General features: G+C 44.0%; 1 protein-coding gene across 1 annotated transcript in view; it reads right to left on the bottom strand.

The window, feature by feature from the left end:
• The window catches only part of YEATS2 (YEATS domain containing 2), a 56956-nt gene extending 36555 nt beyond the window's left edge, over positions 1-20401 (bottom strand). The window contains exons 1-9 of the mRNA XM_050963710.1: positions 20316-20401; positions 19520-19801; positions 18056-18173; positions 13879-13976; positions 13681-13773; positions 9647-9925; positions 4409-4524; positions 2421-2582; positions 352-463 (exon numbers count right to left, since the gene is read on the bottom strand). Of these exons, the coding sequence (XP_050819667.1) occupies positions 352-463; positions 2421-2582; positions 4409-4524; positions 9647-9925; positions 13681-13773; positions 13879-13976; positions 18056-18155 (960 nt within the window). The 5' untranslated portion in view covers positions 18156-18173; positions 19520-19801; positions 20316-20401. The remainder of the gene's footprint in view (positions 1-351; positions 464-2420; positions 2583-4408; positions 4525-9646; positions 9926-13680; positions 13774-13878; positions 13977-18055; positions 18174-19519; positions 19802-20315) is intronic.
• Positions 20402-22409: the final 2008 nt, after the last annotated feature.

The raw sequence follows: 22409 nt of genomic DNA, 5'->3' as shown, positions 1-22409 counted from the left end.
TGAAGATCCTTGGTAGCTGCAGGTAAGACCATGGGAAGGAACTAAACAGAACAACCACTCCTTATGCAAATGCCCCTACTAAAAGCCTAGCAAGTTAAAATTGATGAGAAGAGCATAAAAATCCAAAATCACAGGGAAGAGCAGCTCAACACTTCTCTTCTCTGGGCAGAATCAATTCCAACTTCTTAGACATTGGAAGCCCCCAATGGAACGTCACCTCTATATGGCTGATGTCAACTACTTTGCTGTATTTTCCATCTCCATCTCATATGCCCCCTAGTCAGATGTCAGCGGTACACAAACACAATAGAGGAAGGCCACAAACACAGCACATTCTATAGGTTTAAGTACCTTCAGATTGTGTATGATATCGATCCTTTTGTTCTGGCTGTCCTTAAAGTGAATCTGAACCCTCACTGGAAATTCTCCCCAGCCTCGTCTGGTTAAATGAAATGGAGGCTCTCTGGAAACAAACAGAAATTCACATTACAGACACCTGCACTACAACTTCCACATTCATCTTTTCAAACAGAATGCTTTCCCGATTGGCTGCTAATTATCCTCAATCCCACTCTCCACCAGAGAGAGAACATGCGGTCTACATAGACAGCCACAGAGACATCTTCACTGTGCATGTGGGAAGGTAAAAGAAAATGATGCCAAAATGGTGAGTGCCAGATGAGAAAGTAGTAGAGTCAGTTCCTTAATAAATGGCTGCATAATGCCAGATGGCCAGTACCAGTGAAAATCAGTACCATTTGACACTGTCACAAGCTGAATTTCCAATGCAGAGTTATCATTCTTTCCCTCCTACAATCTATCTAGTCATAAAAGACATTATTATAGTGTTGGTAGATAAAACCAAAGCAACATTTTGAACACCACCTTCCCTGAATACTTCTGGACCCCATACTCTTGCCAGTGCAGGTTTGTCCTTTTATAGGAAGTATGTCCCAGCTGAAGGGATGCATGTAAGAGAGGTTATTATAAAAGAAGAAACTATAGGAATTTATATCAGACTGGGATTTTATTTAATTTATATCAGTCCCTGAGGTTGGGACAGATAGCCAGCCTTGCCCTCCCACCGCCTTTCAACTCTGACTGCTCAGGCGCAATGCAGTCTCAAGGATTCTGGCATGTATGCAGATTTCCAGGTCACAAATCAACGATGGGAATGAGGGCTGCTAATTTATTAGTAGGGAAAGAATGCAGGGAATGAACAGTGCATGCTATTTGCCCAAACCTCATTTTCACAGCACTCTCACTGAGGGAGTGTGGAAAAAAAAAGGGAAAATAGTATCAGATAGTTCGTTCTAAGGGCAGGTCTACACTACAGCTGGGATCGACGCTCTGAGATCAATACACTGGCAGGCAATTTAGCAGGTCTAGTAAAGAGTAAGGTAGATGAGAAGAGGAAGGTATGTTGATGGGAGATTTTCTCCCATCAACCCCCCGTGGTGTAGACCCCATGGTAACTTTACCTAAGGTACGTTGACTTATTCACGTAACTGGAGTTGCATAGCGTAGGTCGACTTACCACAGTAGTGTAGACATAGCCCCACACATGGAGAGAAGGGACAGGGAGAGGAACAGATACTATAAAAATCCCATCTACAGTGGTTTCACATCAGTGTTTTAAAATTTGCTTTTAGACAAGTCCTGCAGAAGGACTAAGGCAAATGTACATCGGAGTTACTTTCCTAATCAGTCTGAGTGTGTTATGCCCATAACTTAGTGGCAGAAAGAAGAGTGGAAATCTACTGTGGAGGGAAAATCCTGTAGTTTACTTTGTTGACCTCAGTGGGGCAATATTTTTCAACAATGTTTTTGGGGAGGGAATGTTGACACTGCTACATTTGGCACTGTGTTTCTCTAGTGTCAACACAGCCATGCTGTTATTGTAGTCATTCCTCAAAGCATGAGGTTAAACCCAAGATTATGAGTTAGCCACAGGAGAGAGCAGGAGAAAAGCATTTGAGAAAAAAAACTCTTTACTGAAACACACAAGTATCTTTAAACAAATGGGAATTCTAAAAACTCTGGCATAGAAAATGAACTTTTCACATTGGGAGAGAACATCTGTTTAGTCTGGCATGCAGCCAAACTTGCAATGAAAGTGATGTAATGAAAACAACAGATACAGAAATCCATGCTGCTAATATGAAATACAGCATTTTAAGTTTCTCTCCAATAGAAGAGGCTCTCTTTAATCTGTTAAAACAACTTGGTATGTGTTTCGCAAGACTGCAGCATAACAACTAGCAAGTGCTGACAAACACCTGGAGAATTAGCTAGTTAAGCCAAGATAGAAGTTAAGCTACAATACCAACAATGCAGCCATAAAAAGAAGGTGCTATCTTTCTGAGAATTTCAGTATTTCAATCTTGACAAACTCAAAGACTCAAATAGTTCTTGATTACCTGACTTCCACCAGGTCGTTAGGTTTGTAACTGGGATGAAGGAAGAACCAGACTTTCTTGACAAAATGATTTATACTGGGTTCTCTCCGAGAGCCTCGTACATACACCATCCATTTATGGGTTGACTGATCGTTCTCCTCTCTCTTGTCAGGAGGAATATACCTGGCAGAAAAAGTAAAAATAAATAAATATATTTACATACACAAAATATTTTGCTCCCCTCTTTTTGGAAAAGATTTAGAAACAGTAAAAGGATAATTTATGCCTATACTACTGGACACATTTGATGCATTTTAACGGCATCGTCCAACATTTCATCAAACCCTCCAACCCCCCTCATCCAGAAACAATCTGAATGGCTCTTACGTACATTTATACTCTTTGCTTTAACTGCACTCCTTGATATCTCAATATATACATGCTACCCTTTGTATGAAATAGCTCTTCGTAAATTTCCACCATCTAATCTTTGTTTCCTAATTAGGGGGGTTAATTTTAACCCCTCACTAGTGAGAGAAATTTACCTATCAAATCCGCTTCATACAGTTTTGGAGATGTAAATCACCTTGAAGAATCTTTTTCAAATACCAGATTGGTAAGAGTCAAGCATAATATATACATAAATCTAAACTTATAATAAACTACAGGGCTTGACCCACAAAGTCAAGATCTGGACCCAGATTTCTCACTGTTTACGGGTGTTTTTAGAACCCATCTTTAATGGTAAGAAAAGACAGCATCCAACATTCACCACTAATTTGATACTTTCTACTCTGGAAAAAAAAACAACTCTGACATGTGTAGTGCTGCAGCTGGGGCTGCTGGCCAGAAGTAGAGATGTTCAAAGTTTTCCAAAATGAAAACATGTTTTTCATCAAAACTCAGCCTTCAACGTTGAGAAAACATTAAATTTCCTTTTTTAAATTTCCTATTTTTTAAAAAATGTCTCCTGAAACTCTAGATACAAAGAGACTTTTGGTGATTCTGCTAAATGAGGTATATTCTCTCCCTTCCCCCATTTTGGGGCTGGTTTCATCCTTTTTATACTGTCAATTTTTGACTGGTCATTTTATTAACATGGGGGGATTTGCAAATCCAGAATAAAGGAATCTCATTTTTGAAAATTTCAGATTTTGGAAAAAAAATACTTAAAATTTTCTGGAAAATGAAAAATGGAATGGTTTTTGAAAACAATGGAATTGAAAAGAAGTTTTGAGTTGTCAAAATTTCTGTGACTGTGTTCATTTTTTTAACTAGCTTTTACCAGAGATGAGCTGCACTAGCAAAAGGATGCAAGAGTATTCGCACAGTGCATGCCTGCACTATGCTTAACCACACCCATTTCCAGAACTTTACTAACAAAATTAAATGGCTTTGTAAAAGTTATGAAAGAAATAACACAAAAAACATGAAAGTACATTTCCTTAATTTGTCTTCACCTTAATTCAATGACATTTCAAAAAATTATCATACAGCACTATGGTACTAACTAAGCCTGCATCTCTTACCATGATGGGAATCATGTAGCAGCTCAGTGCTACTGTCTTAGTTCAGCTCTATCCTAGCTTCACTGAACCACATCCCATCAAATACTGACTCATCCCTTCACCAAAGCAGGATTCTGATCCTGCAGCTGGAGCTCTGTGGGGTCTCAGGGGCTTCTCAGGCAGATCCTATTGTAGGATCAGGGCCTAGTGCTGCAGGTGGTAGGGCTGGAAGAACTGAATGGATCAAAATAATTTCTAAAAACTTAGTTTTGAAGCAAGTGCAGAATCATTCTCCGCAACTGTTATTACGAAAAGCACTAGCTCTGGGTCCCACCACAGCTATTGCTCACATCCCAAAGCCAATAAGGAGGGACTGGACTAGGAGTGCCGGTATAGCTATCATTTGGAGTGTGCCTCAATTTTAGCTGCTTCTTAACTTTAATCCACAATTCAACTCAATGGCTAACAACTAAGACAATTAGTAAGACCTTAGATACTAACTTGGAGACGTTGCCAACCACAATTGTTTTCTTCACATAGAGCCGTGAAGTCTCATCATTTAACAGACTGGCCTTTCGCTGGCCTGTTTTATGAGAGCTTGTAACACCAGAAGTGTCCTGAGCGACAAAAAAAGCAAAAATCAACTTTGCAAACACACACTTCTTTGGTACTAGAAAGTAAGCTGATGTTTAAAAAAGAAACCCACACAATTAAAACCAGAGACCAATAAAAAAAAAAATCTAAAGCAGACAAATTGGTAACTGCCCATTTTCAATTATTTATGTATACAGCAAATAAACACTATATGGGAAAGCTGGGGTCCAGTTATCGGATATACACAACTGGTCTGGGCCAATATTTTACAATAGCAATTAATTAATTTGGATGGCCACCTCAAGATACCTTAAAGAGATACTTAATTTTCAGAAAGTGCTGAGCACCTGGTGTCTGAAAATCAAGGAGTCTCAACTTGGGCATCCAAAAATCACTAGCTGTTTTTTAAAATCTTAGCCCTGATCTCTAGAACCAAATTCTGCCCCTCAGGGCCTCTACAATTACTTCAATTGAAGTGCTAGATATATGTCTGGTGGAAGAATTTGGCCCCACTCGTTAGAATGATGGTCTATAACAACAGAGCACCAACATCCAGATAAAGCCAGTGAATATACAACAATTATCAGGTATAACCATAAACAACCCAAGTGACCTTGTACCAATCTTTTATTAACTGAAGGACAAATCTACACGAGAAGGTAAGATTGTAATCAGGTCCAGGACCAGTATGTGCTTCAGTGTCATTTGCAAAGAGACTGGAGATACTTTTCTGGGCTCTGACTGGCTAAAAAATGTTGTCCTGAGAATATGGTAGGGCAGGGGTTCTCAATTTCTTTCTTTCTGAGGGCCCCCACAACATGGCCCAGCAGGCTCCAAGGCACAGTTGGGGAGGGAGGACTTGGAGCTCTGGGCCAGGGTGGAGAGCTCAGGCATAGGTATAGTCTGACTTTTATTTTGGGTGGGCGCAGGCCAGCGAGGATTGAGCAAGTGCCGCATGGCAGGGTATGTGGAGATAGTGCCACTTCCACCCCCTGACTCACCTCAGGCGACTTACCAGTCTTTTTTTTTTTTTTTTCGCGGGGGGGGGGCGGCGGCAGGGAAGCACAACCAAAATTTATAACTCAAAGGTGAGGTGGCTCAGCTCAAAAAGTTTGAAAACAGTTCAGGGTGCAGGGAGAGGGGTAGCTAGGGACTGTATGTGGGCAGGGGGGAAGCTCAGGGTGCATGGAGAAGGGTAGCCATGGGCTGTGTGTGGGCAGGGGAGTAGCTCAGGCTGCAGGGAGGGGGTAGCTAGGGACTATGTGCGGGCAGGGGGGTAGCTCAGAGTTTAAGGGGGGGTCGCGTAGCTAGGAGCTCATCTCTGGTAAAAGCTACCCCTGCTCCCTGAGGGCTCTGTCAACCACAGGTCCTTCACGCCTGTGGCTCTTACTGGCTGCGTGAGCAAAGGGGGCTGGGAGCTGAGGAAGAGCTTCAACCCCCTGCACCAGCAGTAACAGGAGACAAGGGAATGCCGCAGCTGCCTGCTCCATAGCACCCAGCTGTCCCGCACTACCCGGCTCTGGCTTCCTGCCTCCACCTGGCCAGGTGGCAGAGAGAGAAGGAGGTGGAGATGTGTGTGAGGGGGGAGGGGAATGGGGGATGTTTGTAGAGCTGCCCTGCTCATGCAGTGGTTTTGTTTTTTGGTTTTTTTTTGTTGGGGGGGGGGGGAGGGGGAGAACATCCCCGTGCCTCCCAACTCTGCCTATGGTCTCAGAGCCTCTGCTCTGTGGGGAGCACTGAGGTTCCAGCCCCGCTGCTCCTGGCTTCAGCCCTGAGGGAGGTGCTGGGGATCAGACTCTGGGTTTTAGCTGCAAGGTCCCACGGCCCCCATGAAAGGGCTCGCTGGCTCCCCTGTTGAGAATCACTGTGTTAGGGTCTTCACTAATCTGACAAACCACGTCTGCAATAAAAAGGATTCTGTGCTGAGTTTACTGGAGAAGAGACCAGTGAGATCCTGACATGGAAAGCAAGGGGCTTACTGCAGCCTAATTTAGTGGGGGGTGGGGGGCACTCAGTCACCATCTGGCTACTCTCTGGCAGTCAGTAACTCTCCAAAACAGGGCTGGGGCCCTGCTACTTGACTGGTGGTGCTGGTCTGCCTCCCTGCATGCTCAGCATACTACTCCATTCCACTGGGCATTATTCAACTTCATGTGTGATACAGAATCGGTTATCTCCATCACTGGTTACTGCTACATGCCAAACTGCAGAATTCAATTATCTTCAATGGGTCAACCCATCACTGGTATAGATTAATGAGATTCTGCTATAATAGTAACTACATGGCTCTGATTTTTTTCCTGCTGGAAATCGAGAGACTCTTTACATGACTCTTCTGGTGGATCTGGATCATTTCTATTAGTCTATATGTTGTTAACCCATCATGCCTTGGTTCAGGCAACGCTATGTAATGGTTAGGGATGTGTGGTGGGAGAGGGAGATACCAGGAATCAAGACTCCTAAGTTTCTTTGCCAGCTATGCAACCAATTCATTGTGAGGCACCGAGCAAGTCTGAGAATTCCCTTCTGTAAAATGGGTGCAGTAATAAGTACTGCCTGCTTCGCAGGCATGGTGTAAGTCTTAGTTCTTATTTGAAAAAAGGCTGCGAGATCCTCAGGTGAAAAGATGCTATAGATTCTTCATAAACTTAAGTCCAGGAATTTATAAAAGAGTTGAACATTTTCCTGTGAACAGTGGGGAAAAAAAACAAAAACAAAAAAACAAAACACAGATCCCATCCTGCTGGCAGCATTCTGGCTGCAGCCAGAAAGGAAATGGATGGCAAGTTAGGCGAATTAATGATTTCCTAGAGTAGCAGCTGGGTATAGACAAGACGATTCCCCGTTCTCCTGTGCAGGGTTGTTAACTGAGGCTATTTATGAGGAATCTGTTTCCCCTGAGAAGGGACTGTTTGCTACTGTTCAGAGAAGAGTTAATTTGTTAACTTGCAACCCCCATGAGCAAGGGAATTAATTTGTTTCTATTCCTCTGAAGGAAGTGAGCTGACAACTGACCACTCTGAAAACAGGGGAACAATTGGTGCTTGTTATAGGAAAGGGAGCTTTTTTCCCCTTCCCTTCCTTTCTGAGGGAAGGAGATGGTTTTTGCTTTAACACCTTCAGGATGATTTAATCAATGAAGACCCCCCTGTCAGTATCATATTATCTGAAGGGGTGCTGAGCAGACCAAACCTCAGATACAGTAGATGAAGTCTTCAGAATTACTGTAAGTGATGCAATTCCCATAGCAACTAGCAGCCAGGCAGCTGCACCACTGACAGACAACCAAAACAATGAGGGTCCCAGCAACTTGCCAACAGAAAGCCATCGACTGGCAAGACAACTTGGATGCTCACTTGGATACAACGCTGCTGGGAGCCACAAACTTCTCCCTCCCTCTCAGGGCTTGTCTTCACTGCACAGTTAACTCAAGTGTTGCCACTAACTTGAGTTCGGTTCACAAACAAACCTCCTAGTTTGAGTGTGGTGGTGTTTTTAAATCAAACTGGCTGACTCCTTCTCCCTACTCCCTGAGTTATCCCCCTGCCTGCACACAGCCCCTATCTAACTCCTCCCTACTCCCTGAGCTACCTCTGTGCCTGCACACAGCCCCTAGGTACCCCTCTCCCTGCACCCTGAGCTACCCCTGTGCCTGCACACAGCCCCTAGGTACCTCTCTCCCTGCACCCTGAGCTGTTTTCAAACTTTTTGAGCTGAGCCCCCCACCTTTGAGTTATAAATTTTGGTTGCAGCCCCACCCCCAACCAAGACTGGTAGGTGGCCTGCTGAGGTGAGTTGGGGGTGGAGGTGACGCTCTCTCCACGTACCCTGCCATGTGGAGCTGGCTCGATCCCCGCTGGCCCGTACCCACCCAAAATAAGAGTCAAATTAGACCTATGCCTGAGCTCCTCCCCACCCCGGCCCAGAGCCTCCCATTCCCTGCTGGGCTCTGGAGTTTTTATAGCATGTTGTATGTGTGTGTGTGTATGGGGGGGGGGGGGTATCAGAAAGAAAAAGTTTGCAACCCTGCCTTAGAGAACATGTGCTAACTGGATCTGTAGCCTAACTCTGTGGTTCTCAACCTCTCCAGACTACTGTACCCCTTCAAGGAGGCTGATTTGTCTTGCACACCTCAATTAAAAACTACTTGCTTATAAAAATAAGACATAAAAATACAAAAGCGTCACAGCCATACTGTTACTGAACAATTGGTGACTTTCCTGTTTTTACCATATAATTATAAAATTAATTTATTTGGAATATGAATATTGTACTTACATTTCAATGTGATACTTGAGCCTGTTTTTCACTTGCAAGCCTTGTCTGAAGCCTGAACCCAGGCAGCGGGGCTGAAGCATGTGACTTAGCCTCACGGGGCTCCCTCTGGTAGGCAACCCTGGGGCCCCGTGGATCAATTACCCTGCTTGCCACCCCTTAACGCTAGCCCTGCACTTGTGACCTCCCTTAAACCCAACCCTCAACTCCTGTGGGGGCTGTAACCCCCAGCTTGAGAAACACCATCTAGATGAGTTGGGTACCCCCTGGGAAATCCTTGAGTACTCCCAGGGGCACATGTACCATGGTTGAGAACCACTGATCTAACTTATTAGCTGCCAATCCGATCACTCTGTGCAGTTCAAGCATTATTTCGCTGCGAGGCTGCTCTCACTGGGACTAGACTAACTTGAGAGGAGTTAACTCTGCAGTGAAGACCTATCCTCAGTAAGTCTGCACGATCAGCTAAAGGCAACAGAACAAGTTGCTGGTGGGACATGGAAGGACCCCCAGGGTATGTCTACAACATGATAAAAAAAATCTTCCATACTGAGTGTCATAGCTCAGATCAGCTGACAGGCTCAGAGGGCTCGAGCTGCAGGGCTATAAAATTGCAGTGTAGACATTTGGGAAGAAGCTTGGGCACCGAGACCCGGGCTCCAGTCCCAACATCTACACTGCAAGTTTATAGCCCTGCAGCCTGCCAGCCTGAGTCAGCTGACCCAAGCCAACCACAGGTTTTTATTGCAATATAGACATATTCCCAGAGAGCAAGGTTGAGAAAAATATACTCCTGACCCTGCTCCCCTGCCGATGCTGGCACAGCCCACCCCCCAGTAGTTGGGAAGGAATTTCTGGGACCACACACACCTTCTGTCCACCCCCCGTTTCACAGCTTAACGTTACCCGTCCGGTATTTCTGCTTGGTCTCTGATACAGGTTGTTTGCCAATCGCTCTTCCATGTCCAGATTGCCATTGTCTTTCTCCAAGAGGAAGTCATTGTGCTGAGATAATGAGTCACTTTCTGAATGGTTGGCAGATGGCGTTTCTGATCCATGATTAGCAGGAGATGAGGATCTGGATGGCGATTCCAAGAACTTCTTGATTGAAGGATGATTAAAAACCATAGAGTCGCATGTCTTGGCTCCCTGCAATAATAAAGTCCAGGCAGATCCATTATTTTTTCCAGTTTAAATAAAACTGGGGCTAGGGTAGAAAATAAGAGCAGAGTATCAGCGTATAGAAACAAAGAACCAATATTTAATCACAGGTAAAGCATGCACCACAGATATTGAAAAACTGACTACTGCTCAAGGAAAGAGGACCAAAATAACCTTCTCCAACACTACAGATGCCTTGGTAAAAATCTGGTCCCTGAACTGAGCACTGCAAGGTACCCAGACTACTTTGCAGGATGACATGAAACCAAGACTGGTTTCTTTAGGCTTGCAGGCATGTACTTTCTCATAACACAAGTGGTAACGTCACACTGTGTATGCTGCTCAATTCCTGTGGTCAGGCAGGGTATTTAAATGCATTAGACTCCTCTTCTTCATACAACTGGCATTCTTCAAATGAATGAGAGACAAGTTGCATGCATCAGTGCCCTGCCTGCTCACAGAATGTAATCAGAGGGTCACGAGTCACATGCTTGCTCATGCCTGCAAACCAAACCAGGCATACTAGATCTCATCTTAGACCTACCTTCCTTAACAGAGTCCCTTTATAGGTGACCTGCAAAGGACAACAATGGATTAATGCCCCTCTTTTGGCTTTTTTATTATGTATAAAGGCAGCCTTGGAGGTTTTTTCCTGCTTGCATTTAACTTTTAGCATATAAATCTGCATCATCAAGGAGGTCTCCTTGGAAGAGAGAGCGAGCTGGAGTAATAATTTTCTCAGCCCTGAACTGAAGAGGTAGGAGGTGGGGGTTTGGAATCTTTGGGGGATGGGATTTTCAACAGTGCGTAGGGGCAGTGAGGAGCATTTCAGTGTTTCCAAAAAATCCCATGGCTAATAAAGCTCTTTCCTCCCAACTGTTTGTTAGGCAATTGCGTTAAATAGAATAATAGAATATTAGGTTTGGAAGAGACCTCAGGAGGTCATCTAGTCCAACCCCCTGCTCAAAGCAGGGCCAACACCAACGAAATCATCCCAGCCAGGGATGTGTCAAGCTGGGCCTCAAAAACTTCTAAGGATGGAGATTCCACCACCTCCCTAGGTAATCCACTCCAGTGCTTCACTATCCTCCTAGTGAAACAGTGTTTCCTAATATCCAACCTAGATCTCCCCCACTGCAACTTGGGACCATTGCTCCTTGTTCTGTCATCTGCCACCACAGAGAAAAGTCTAGCACCATCCTTTTTGGAATCCTCCTTCAGGTAGTTGAAGGCTGCTATCAAATGCCTTCTCACTCTTCTCTTCTGCAGACTAAATAAGCCCAGTTCCCTCAGCCTCTCCTCATAAGTCATGTGCCCCAACCCCCAACCATTTTTGTTGCCCTCCCTCCGCTGGACACTCTCCTCAATTTGTCCACATCCCTTCTGTAGCGGGGGGACCAAAACTGGATGCAATACTCCAGATGTAGCCTCACCAGGGCCTAATAGAGGGAAATAATCACTTCCCTCAAATACTCACTAATTAAAACAAACTTTTCAGACAGTCTGGCCACGTTTACACTAGTGAGTTTACAGCGACACAGCTATACCAATGCAGCTGTACTGCTGTAAGAGCGTTCGTGTAGCCACTGTATGCCAATGGGAGAGATCTCTCCCGTGGACATAATTAAACCACCTCCAAAGAGCATCAGTAGCTATGTCAGTGGGAGAGATGACTCCTGCCAACAGAGGACTGTCCACACTGGTGCTTCTGTCGGTGTAACTTATGTCGCTCTGAAGGGTGTTTTTTTCACACCCCTGGGCAACATAAATTACACAGACAAAAGTGCTAGTGTAGAAATTGACTCTGACTGGCAATCTCTTCCCCTCCTGAATCCTGACTTTTGACTTCCATGGTATTTGCGATGTAATAATCCTACTATTTCTCCAGTTACCCACAAAACATTCCATGAACAAACTTTTGGGCCTTCTCTGTGCATCAAAAGAGCAAATAACCAAAAACCCATTTTGTTTGTTCTCCTATAAGCAAACAGATTATACTAATTTTCAGGAAAAAAAGTTAAGTAAATAACTGAAACCATATTTAATTATAAACTTCAAAACCCATCTGTACTGCAGTAAGTTAACATGGTCAGAAAAACTTTTTTTTGTTTTTAAATTACAGAAGATCAATAAAGTTGTAAACAACTTGCTGGAAGTTCATAGGTATTTAAGAAGTGAACACAATGAATTAAACTACAACAGACTGACACACTTTACTAGACATAAAAGTGAAACTACGGTAGCTGCTGATAAAACCAAACTGGTATTAACTCTTACTTAAAAACATTGCATGGATGGCAAAAAAAATCTATCAGCCTTGTAAAATTAAAGGAGCTTTGGTTTAGCCAACATGCAAGTTAGACCCGTTGAACGAAACTCGAATTCAATCAGAAGTGTACCCGAACTTCAGCACCCAGCACAAACTCAAAAGCTGTAGAAAAAAAAAACAGGGACCATAGCTGTACTTTTGTGAAGATATCTTAAGAATAAGAGTAACTTTTGAAGTGAATGTAATATTTCTGAAGCATGTCAGACATAGATAAATTGGGAAAAAAACTCTCTATCTGATAGAGCAGATACAGAAAGCAGGAGGGCAGCAGCACAAACCCCTTGCTAATGTGCCTCCCCCTGGTACTAGAGGGTGCACTTGAAGATCAGAAGTAGTTCAGCCATTCAGAATAGTCAACACAGAAATCCAGAAAAAACATTCCTCCCATCACCACCAAATTCTCTGTCCACACCAGTTGACCAACATGTGTTTGAAGAGGCAAAAAGCAAGTTAGATTTTAAAAATAAAAAACTTTAAAAAGCCTCTTGAAAGTGCTAATAGGATACTAATGTAACAAAAGCAATCCCTGCTGAGTAGAACCATGCATCTGTGTATTCTCTAGGCAGGTAAGGCAAACCCACTGGTTTCCATCCACATGCCTGAAGTTTGACACAGCAATTCCATTCTTTATTAGAACTCAGATCCAAATATTAGCAATTTAAAGGTGAACTGCAAGTTAAAAACAAAACAGGTTAAACCCAGGCACATATCCTGACACTCCAACTTGCTAGCCCATAGGAGCACATAGCATGGAAGTAAGTTTTAACTAGCTGCTTCTAAATTCATTTTCTCCCATCTATTACATCTCCCTGGTACTCCCTGGTTCACTGCAGGTATTATTCTGTGAAGTCATAAATACAGTGGACTCCGTGTGTGAAAGGAAGGATGGTTTTGAATTTAAGGCACTGACTGGGACGCAGGAGATCTGGGTTTTTGCTCCCAAGTCTCCCAGATTCTCTGTGTGACCTTAGATAAATCATTAATCCCTACTCTACCTCAGTTCTCATCTGTAAAATGGGATAATACTGTCCTATTCTAAAGAGTACTGCACCGATAAATTCATTAACTGTTGCAAAGTCCTGTGTACTAATGAGCACTCTAGACGAGACACTAAATTTCAGAAAATAAAACAACGGTGGTGATGGTTTTTCAGAAAGAGGAGGCAACAGCGTTTCTGGAATAAAAGAATTTAACGGCGTAGTTAAAATCTGTCTGTGCTGAATGTCCCTGCAGCCTGTTTTGTGGCAGCACAAGTTGCATGCAATTCAGTTACCACATTTGTTTTGCAGTTCAGCTTTCAAGCATTTACGATTGTACCACAAACGCAAAATAGGAAAGCTACACAGAGGCTAAACTATGCAGTCTAACTTTGCAAATATTCTCCAGTCTTATTGTTCCAAAAATAAATTTTTACCTCTCCAACTTTAAGGAGACCAGCAGAAGCATAATAGTTAGCCACAATGCAGGCACGAAGCTTATCCATCATCCTCCTTGCCTCAAGCAGGCGCTATAAAAAGAAGAGAAACTGTATTATAAAGCACTGCAATTGCAGCACTCTTCAATACTTCCTGATCCTCTAACTTCTCTCCTTTTAAGAGAGAGACCTTTATACCTGATCTATGACTTCAATCTCATGTTCCTTATTCTTCATTTCAACAGCAAACTGCTCTTTAATAATTGTCTCAATCTTCTGTACAGCAGCATCTCGAGCTGTTCAAAAAAGCACATTAAAATAAAAAGTTTTTAGAGGCAAGAATTTATAGTTCAATCCTAAAGGTCCTACGTGAAAAGAAAATGTTAAAGGAGGAAAAATATAGGTTACAGTAACTGAGCACAACACAATGGAAGAGATCTCGAGCACTGAGTGCCAATTTGTTTTTATTTCTGATCTGCACCAGAACATAATTTCTCTTAAAATACGTACCTAAGTTGGTTTTTACAAGGATTTTTTTTTATTTTTGTAAGCACTGAGGTGGGAAATGAGTCATGAGACATTGTTTACTATTAGATCTGAAAAGTAGTAAATATTAAGAGAGGAAAAAATGCCACACACACTGCAACATAGTCATTAGAATACAACAGACATATCAATATGCAAATACAATACAGAGAGGATGAAGGGCAGAATCATACACACACACACGCCAAAAAGGCAGTCTATAGATGGGAAAGGGAAGGCTGCATCCTACTATGATAAACAGCAGGGGTGCCCAACCTTTGGCCCACCAGAACATTTCATAAGGCCCATGGCCTGCTTCAACATAATGTATTAACGGCTGATTTATTAGCATTTCTTGTCATGTATATATCATTTTAGTTTACACAAGGAAGCAACAAAAAATGCGATAAAGAATGGGTTTAATAAAAAAAAAAAGTGTCATGTTTCATATAAGCACAAGCCTGTACATAATACTCTGCGTTCACAGCTCAGCTGTAGACTAACCAGACCAATTAAACACATACTTCTTTAGTGATTTTTGCTATAAAAATTCAGGAAGACACCTTCAGACATGCACAGATTAGCTGTGGTCTGCAACAGATGCAATACTTTTGATTGGCAGGTAAATGCAGATGATGAGTGAAAATGCCTCCAACAAAAACAACGGAAAGTGAACGTTGAATGTCATGTTTTTCAAGGTAAGTGGACCCATCAATTCTTTTTTGTCCTCATCAAGGCAAATTATTATGTCTCATGTATAAATAAAGAGTTGCCGAATGGAAGGAATATAACATCAAGAGACACTATGACACAAAACACAGAGAAAAGTATGATGCACAATGAACTGCAAAGATCATGTCTTTGAAAAAAGATTGGAAGTTTACAGCAAATGCTAAGAATACAAGAAGAAGAGAATGCAGCAGCAGTGAAGGCAAGCTACCATATTGTGTAAATACTGGGCACTAAATGTAAATCTTTTTCTGATAGGGAGTTCATAAAAAATTGTATGAATGTGGTTATGGAGGAAATGTGTCCTGACAAAAGGAATCTTATTGAAGCAGTAAGTCTGCTTCACCAGATTTTTACTTGAAGAACAGAAGAGATTGGTGAAGATTTAAAAGAACAGTTCTGTGAGAAAATCCAAAATTGTGAGATTTTTTTCAATGACTTTGGATGAAAGCAATGACATTATTGATGGTGTTAATTTTCATTTGTGGAATAGATAAGGCATTTCAAGTCACTGAGGAGTTTGCGGCGCTCCAGACACTTCATGGGAAAAGTGCTGGTGAAGACTTGTTTTGGAGATTTGCCCATACTATTATGGAACTTGGTCTGTCTTGGAATCAGCTTGCTGCAATAACAATGGACAGCACTAAGAACGTGGTAAGCCACAAGGTTGGACTAATTGGCTGAAAGGACAATGGCGCTGCATTGTATTATTCACCATGATTCTCAGTGTGGAAAACTTCTAAACTTGGAGGCCACTGTAAACTCGATTAGAGCACCCGGGTTGAATCACTGCTCATTTCAAACATTCCTGAAGAAAACTGATTCAGAATACGAGGATGTGATGTACTACAGTGAGGTACATTGGCTTAATCGTGGAAATGTGCTCAAACTTTTCTTCACCTTGTGGAATGAAATCAGTATTTTCATGAATGAGAAGTCTAAAAATGTATTTGAACTCTCAGATCCAGTGTAGTTGTGGGATTTGGCAACTCTAAAAGATTTAACAAGCTATCTGAATTATCTCAATTTGAAATTGTAAGGTAAAAAAAAAGGCTTGTTTCCCATTATACTCAGATGTGAAAGCCTTTCAAGCAAAACCAAAACTCCTGCGACAACACTCAGAGAGAGGAACATTATCTCACTTTCCTTCCTGTGAAAAACTTAGTTGGGATGAAAACATCAGTGTTCCAGTTCCATGTGCCCAAATGGTAAAATTACTGGACCTCCTGGATGAGAATTCTGAGGCCAGATTTTCTGAATTAATGTCACACACAGGTGACGTTCGACTATTTCAAAATCCTTTTGTTGCTAATGTGGATAATATCCCTGCCTCTCTGCAAATGGAAGTGATTGAACTGCAATTTAACAAACATGGTTCACAAAAAGAAACTGGGGGAGTTTTACTCACTACTGCCCAATGATCAGTTAGAACTATAGTTCACTGTGATACCAGAGACCCACTCAAACACCTTAATCGCTAGTATGGCATCAGATGCTCGGTATCACAGTAAGACACCCACATGTCATAGTAATTTGACTTTGGATATAAAGGGCAGGGTAATCTTTCATTAATGCAAGTCCCAGCACAGCATCATCTAATTTTTGCAAAACCTCAAATACTAAGAGTTACTCTCCTTGAAACTGAAAGTTAGAGACTTCAGCCACAATGGTGAGTGAGTTCATCAGGGAAATACAGTGCCCACAAATTGGGCTGATGCAGCCGGAGTTAAGGACACCCGTAAGGAGATCACATCAGCCCACAACTCAGTTTCTGCAGTATGCTATAAATGTAACACGGCACTCTTGCCTGGCTGGAAAATTAAAGTACCCTTCCAGGAAAAGTAACTGGGTTCAAGTTAACTGACAGTAGCTGAAAGCCCAGATCAATCTCTCCTCCGCCCACTCACCCAAACTTCGGATCAGAACATTCAAATTTTGTCTATATTCAAAGCTGCACTAGTTTAACGTAAATCCATTTAAAACCCAACTTAGTTAAACCAGTGCAAACAAACATTCCTAAACTGACTTCAACTGACACTGACTGCTTACCAAATTAAGCTAAAAATCAATATAATCCAGGTTTAACTAGATTTAAGAGACTGTCCACACAGAGGTTTGCACCAGTTTAATGAAGTAGACCTGACAAGTACATTCAAACTAAATCCCTGCCTCAGGCATGCCCAGTAGTGCACTTTCCCCTAGTCTCACCTCCAAGGCATTACTTATATAGCTGTCAACATCTTTCCCCCTCCCAACAGCTCAGTTCTGTTGCTCTGCTCCAGCTCCTTAGCTTCCTCATATCCCAGAGACAGTTCTGTTCCCTCTGCTCTACTTCCACTCATCCCCTCTGATCCCCTGCCCTCCCACTAGCAGCTCAGAGCTGCTATGCCTGATGCTGCTCAGCCCACTCCACAACCTGTGACATTCTCTTGCCCAGACAACACTTGAACTTGTCCAGAGCTGCCAGGCAATAGGATTGTTCCCAAACTGAGCATTTTCCATTGTGCTGAATGAAAACCCATTCATCCTGTTGCTTCCTCCCTACTCTCCACTGTATTCTTCCATCCATCCAGCTTTCCTCTATTAATTTTACCTTCCCTGTCTGCCTCTTTCTCCCAAGTCTCTCTCCCCTACATGGCTTCTCCAAGTTTCACTTCATTGGCTTCACCTGCCCAGAATTATGATCATTTGTCTACCCTTCTGCAAGAGTCAGACCTCTAAAGATTGGCAACAACCTTCTCTTCCCAGCTATGGTTTGCTATCCAATTACATCCTGTGAGCTTATGCATTGTCTGTCAGCACTGCCTTGTTTCTTTACTTAGGCCTGGTCTACACCTAAAACTTAGGTCCGTCTAGCTACATCACTCAGTGGTGCAAAAAACTACACACCCTTCAGAGATGTAGCATAAGCCCCAGTATAGACAGCATTAAGCCGACAGAAGAATTCTCCCAGATTCTGTGCATTCATTATTTGCTTCCTTATCATCTGTAGTCACTGTAACTCTAATGTAATGCTAGTTTGTCTGTTCAGCTAATAAAGCTCAATGCCTCCAGTTTTCCACAGGATACAGTATATGAAGAGTTTTATCTTCTGTAAGATTCCATGACGGAGAGTTCCTACCTGACTGTTCAGCTGCTTTGTGACGTTTATTTGGATGTGTGACTGAAATCTCCTCATAGTCCGGGTCCTTCTCCTCAATCACTCTCTTGATTCCAGACATGGTAGTTTGACTGCTTCACTGACAGGAGAAAAAGAGAATCTCATATGTTATTACCCACACTAACATTCAAACTGACTTCAGGCCTCTACAGTCACATGATTTAATAGGGGAAGTCTGCCCTACAAATAGTAAGAGAGGAAAGGCTATGTTTTGAATGGCTGTTTCCCTTATTGCTCCTAGTTGTGATTTATCGAACTGCTCAGCTTGTCCCAAAACTCTGCATCGTTCCTGTTCCAATTTTGGTACATTCTACTATACAATCCAAGAGTGCAGCTCCACCTCCAGATTTGTTTCTCTCTACAAACACAGTCGGTAATACTTTTAAAAGTAAATTTTATACTGAGATGGCAGGCCAGAAAGCGGACGTTATCTGTCTTGCCACTGAACAGCTACAGCAATGCAAGATAGCCCATCCCCCACCTGGAGGGAACATCTTTACAGGTGAGAGTGGAGCTCGCTTTCCATGCTTTTTTTTTCTTGGCCCCTTTGCCAAGACTGCTAACAAAGAAGCCAGTTGTAATGGACTTACAATAGGGACATTTGCCCAGTCAGACGTAATCTGAGACAACCAACTTTTCTCCCACAAGCTAGTGAGGGATGTTCGCTACCAACTAAAGTGAAGGCACCAAATCCTGTTTCTAGTCCTCTGAATCATTCAATCCCTTATCACTGGAGTGTCTGCTTCTTCAGTGTTTAGTGAACATCCAAATTTGTCTGGATTAACTGATTAATACCAAATTCTAGTAAAGCTAGGATATCAGCAGCATGTTAGTTGTCATGCCCTTTCTTTATCATCTAATTATTATACAGTAATTTGTACAATGCAAATTGATTCATTCTTTGGTATCAACAAACTGGGCAAGCATAATTGTGAGTTTGCTGAGGTCCAAATATGCAACAAAGATTAAAAAAAAGAGCAACACCAGAAGAAAAAGCTAGGAAAGTTATACAGGTATGAGTTGGGGTATGAATTTAAACCATCGCAGATATACAAGTATAACTCTCCAATTTGATACTTTTATTCCAGAACGAGAATCCCTTTTTCCAGTTTCACTTATGTTGCTTTGGATGGGGTTTAAACTAAGCCCAAAAAAGCCATTCTTATTCCAGAATAAGAGAGTTCACAAAGTGAGTTATACTTGTATTAACTAGAAAAAAGTTTCCCATGTAAACAAGACATTAAAAATCTGAAATTATGTAAGGATTTGCTTTAACATAGAAGTCTGCATTTCTCATTCAATAATTTACGCAAAAAATGATATGACAGCAAGTATGCTTATGTCAGCTGTAACTATGTCTAAAAAACGTGCCTTTCACAATCAGGTACAGTTGAGAAACATTTTGCACGTGCTTTTATTTTTTACCTTTGAGATATCAGGAATGTAAAGTCTGGTTTCCCCTGCCTTTGCTAGGTAGTGTGGGAGGTGTTCAATGAGGGTTTTAAACTCTCTGCCCTTTTTCAAGGAGTGGAGTGTTGAATCTCAAACAACTGTCCTCTTTGTTGCTGCAGTTAAACGGATATTAACAAAAGCCGGTTTAAACAGTGAGAATAAAAGTTATTTTCTTTCAATTCCTCAGCTTTCAACTGTGATTTATGTAGCCACTAGTCTTCCAGGTGCCTTTACAGTTTGCAGGGGAGACAAGACCTGAATTTGAAAGGAGAAAGGAAAGAAAAATTCTTCGGTGATCTTTATGTGGAAAGAGCGAGGGCCCCACGCGGTTACCGGGACCCCTGGATTTGGGGAGAACGTGGCTACTCGCAAACAGGGCATGACCCTCCTCCGCCACTCACGTCTCCCGTTGAGGAGGCAAACGTGCCACCTTTGTGTCTCCTGGCTATGGGGTGCTCGTGGGCTCGCGCATCCCCCCAGCTACACGTACCGCAACCCCCCTGCCCGTTCAGGGACCCGACCCGCGTCCGACCCAGCCTCAGGGGGGAGCTAGCTCTGCCGCAGCCCCGGGGCAAGAAGAGGGGGGTGGAGCCGGGGCGCCCCCTGGTGCAGGGCAGCGGCCCGGGGGCTATTGCCCCTGCAGAGCCTGCACGGAGGGCAGGACGGGGGGCAGAGCGCCGGGCAGGCCCCGCCTGCTGCCCCCGAGCCATGCGGCCGCCCCCGCATTGTCCCCGCGCCGTGCTACCCCGTCCCCGCGCGGCAGCCTCACCGCCTGCCGGGGTCCGCTGCTCGCCTCCTCCAGCCGCCGGCCCCGAGCGCTCAGCGCGGCTCCCGGCCGCCCTGTGCAGCAGCCGCCGCCGCCATCGGCCCAGCGACCTGCTTGGCTCGGCTCCGGCCGCCCGTCACTGCGAGGGGCGGGAGCCGCGCAGGCGGACGGCGGCGAAGGGGCGGGGCGGCCTCCGCGGGCCGGGCGTAGCCGAGCAGCTGCCAGCCCCAGCTCGCCTGTGGCTCGGGGCAGATCGAGGGCGGCCCCGGTCTGTCCTGACCCGCTGGGGCCTGGGCCGCAGCCAGGCGTTCTCCAGCGGGGCCGCCGCTCCTGGGTGACCTTCGAGTTGCCCAGTTGGAGACCCCCGGGACGGGTCAGGAAAAGCCCCCGGACAGACACCGGCAGGCTGTGGCCAGGGTCGCGTTTGGGACCCAGTCTCTCTGTTAGGAAGGGCCCTGCAAGGGGTAAGGCGGCTCTGCACAGCGCCTGGAAGGCAAAGCGCCCTTGTCACACAGGAGACTGATGTGAAGGGAACTATCACAGTTTCTCTCTCGGGAGTAAACATCTTGCTGTGTGTCTCAACGAGCCGTCGGCAGCCTGGCTTATCACTTTTTAACTCTGCCTCGTTCACTCTGGCTGACCTGCTACAACCAAGGGACACATTGATCAAGTGAAATGTTCTTTTAAAAATAACGGCTCCACTCTCTCATAGTTTTTCCCGTCTGAAAGCGATCAATACTGGCATTTGGGGAGAGCAAGAGGAACTCTGCTGGAACAGGCTGGAGGGATTAGGAGATGTGGGGATTTGTTGTTTGTCTGAAAGGCAGAGTGGAAACTAGTAAATATTTTGCTCAGAAAAGAGACATTTGGCTTATGTGCAGGGCTGCCAGCCAGACGTCTGATTTTGACCTGTCCCATGTCTAATCCAGCTTTGTATTTTTGGGATCATACTAGAATCAACGGTGTGCAGTGACAATTGTAGGACTGCTAACTGTCGTCATCTACCGCTTCTGTTGCAACTCTGCTCTGATGCTCCCCAGCAACAAGCTCAGGGGATCTGTACTGGTCTTCCTGGATGCTGCGGGCAGCAGACGGTGCAGTAGAACTGCTAACTGTCCTCAGACATGTAGCTTGGCCGGGGTTCTGGGAAAATCTTCCTTGCCCAGCTCCTAGCAACCTGCAGGGCATGGTGAACGGCTCCACCACTTCCCCTGCAACTCTGCTCCCCAGCGACAAGCTTGGGGAATCCATTCATGAATCCTGGACAGTAGTAAGGAGCAGTTCAACTATAGGCTGAACATGTGTAGAATGGTGGTAGAACATGCCTTTGGATGTTTAAAAGCTCGCTGGCGCTGTTGGTCAGACTTCAGAGCAACCAACATTCCCATTGTTATTGCTGCTTGCTGTGTGCTCCATAATATCTGTGAAAGTAAGGTGAAGATATTTATGGTGGGGTGGGAGGTTGAGGCAAATCGCCTGACGTCTAATTTTGAGCAGCCAGACACCAGAGTGATTAGAAGAGCACAGCAAGGCGCGCTTGTGCATCAGAGAGGCTTTGAAAACCTGTTTCATGACTGGCCAGGCTTCGGTGTGACAGTTGTGTGTGTTTCTCCTTGAAGCAAACCTACCCCCTTTGTTGATTTTAATTCCCTGTAAGCTAAGCACCCTCCCCCCTTCGAAATAAAGTAATTATTGTTTTGAAAACATGCATTCTTTCTTTATTAATTTAAAAAAAACAGAGAGAATGGACAAGGTAACCTGGGTGACGTGGGGGAGGAGGGAAGGACAAGGCCACATTGCTTATTGTAGCCACACTGAAAATCAAACTGTTTGAATGACAGCCTTCTATTGCTTGGGCCATCCTCTGGAGTGGAGTGACTGGGTGTCCAGAACCTCTCCACCCCACAACCACGTTCTTGGGCATCTGGGTGAGGAAGCTATGGAACATGGGGAGGAGGGTAGGCAGTTATACAGTGGATGCAGCAGGGGTCTGTGCTCTTGGCTTTTCTGGAGTTCCAACAGACGCTTCATCATGTCTGTTTGCTCCCCCATTAGCCTCAGCATCGCATCCTGCCTCCGCTCTTCGAGCTCAGTTCT

The sequence above is a fragment of the Gopherus flavomarginatus genome, chromosome 8 (genome assembly GCF_025201925.1).
Source record: "Gopherus flavomarginatus isolate rGopFla2 chromosome 8, rGopFla2.mat.asm, whole genome shotgun sequence".
In the NCBI taxonomy this organism is placed as follows: Eukaryota; Metazoa; Chordata; order Testudines; family Testudinidae; genus Gopherus; species Gopherus flavomarginatus.
The sequence above is the reverse complement of the archived record's forward strand: the minus strand, read 5'-3'. Positions and strand labels throughout refer to the sequence as shown.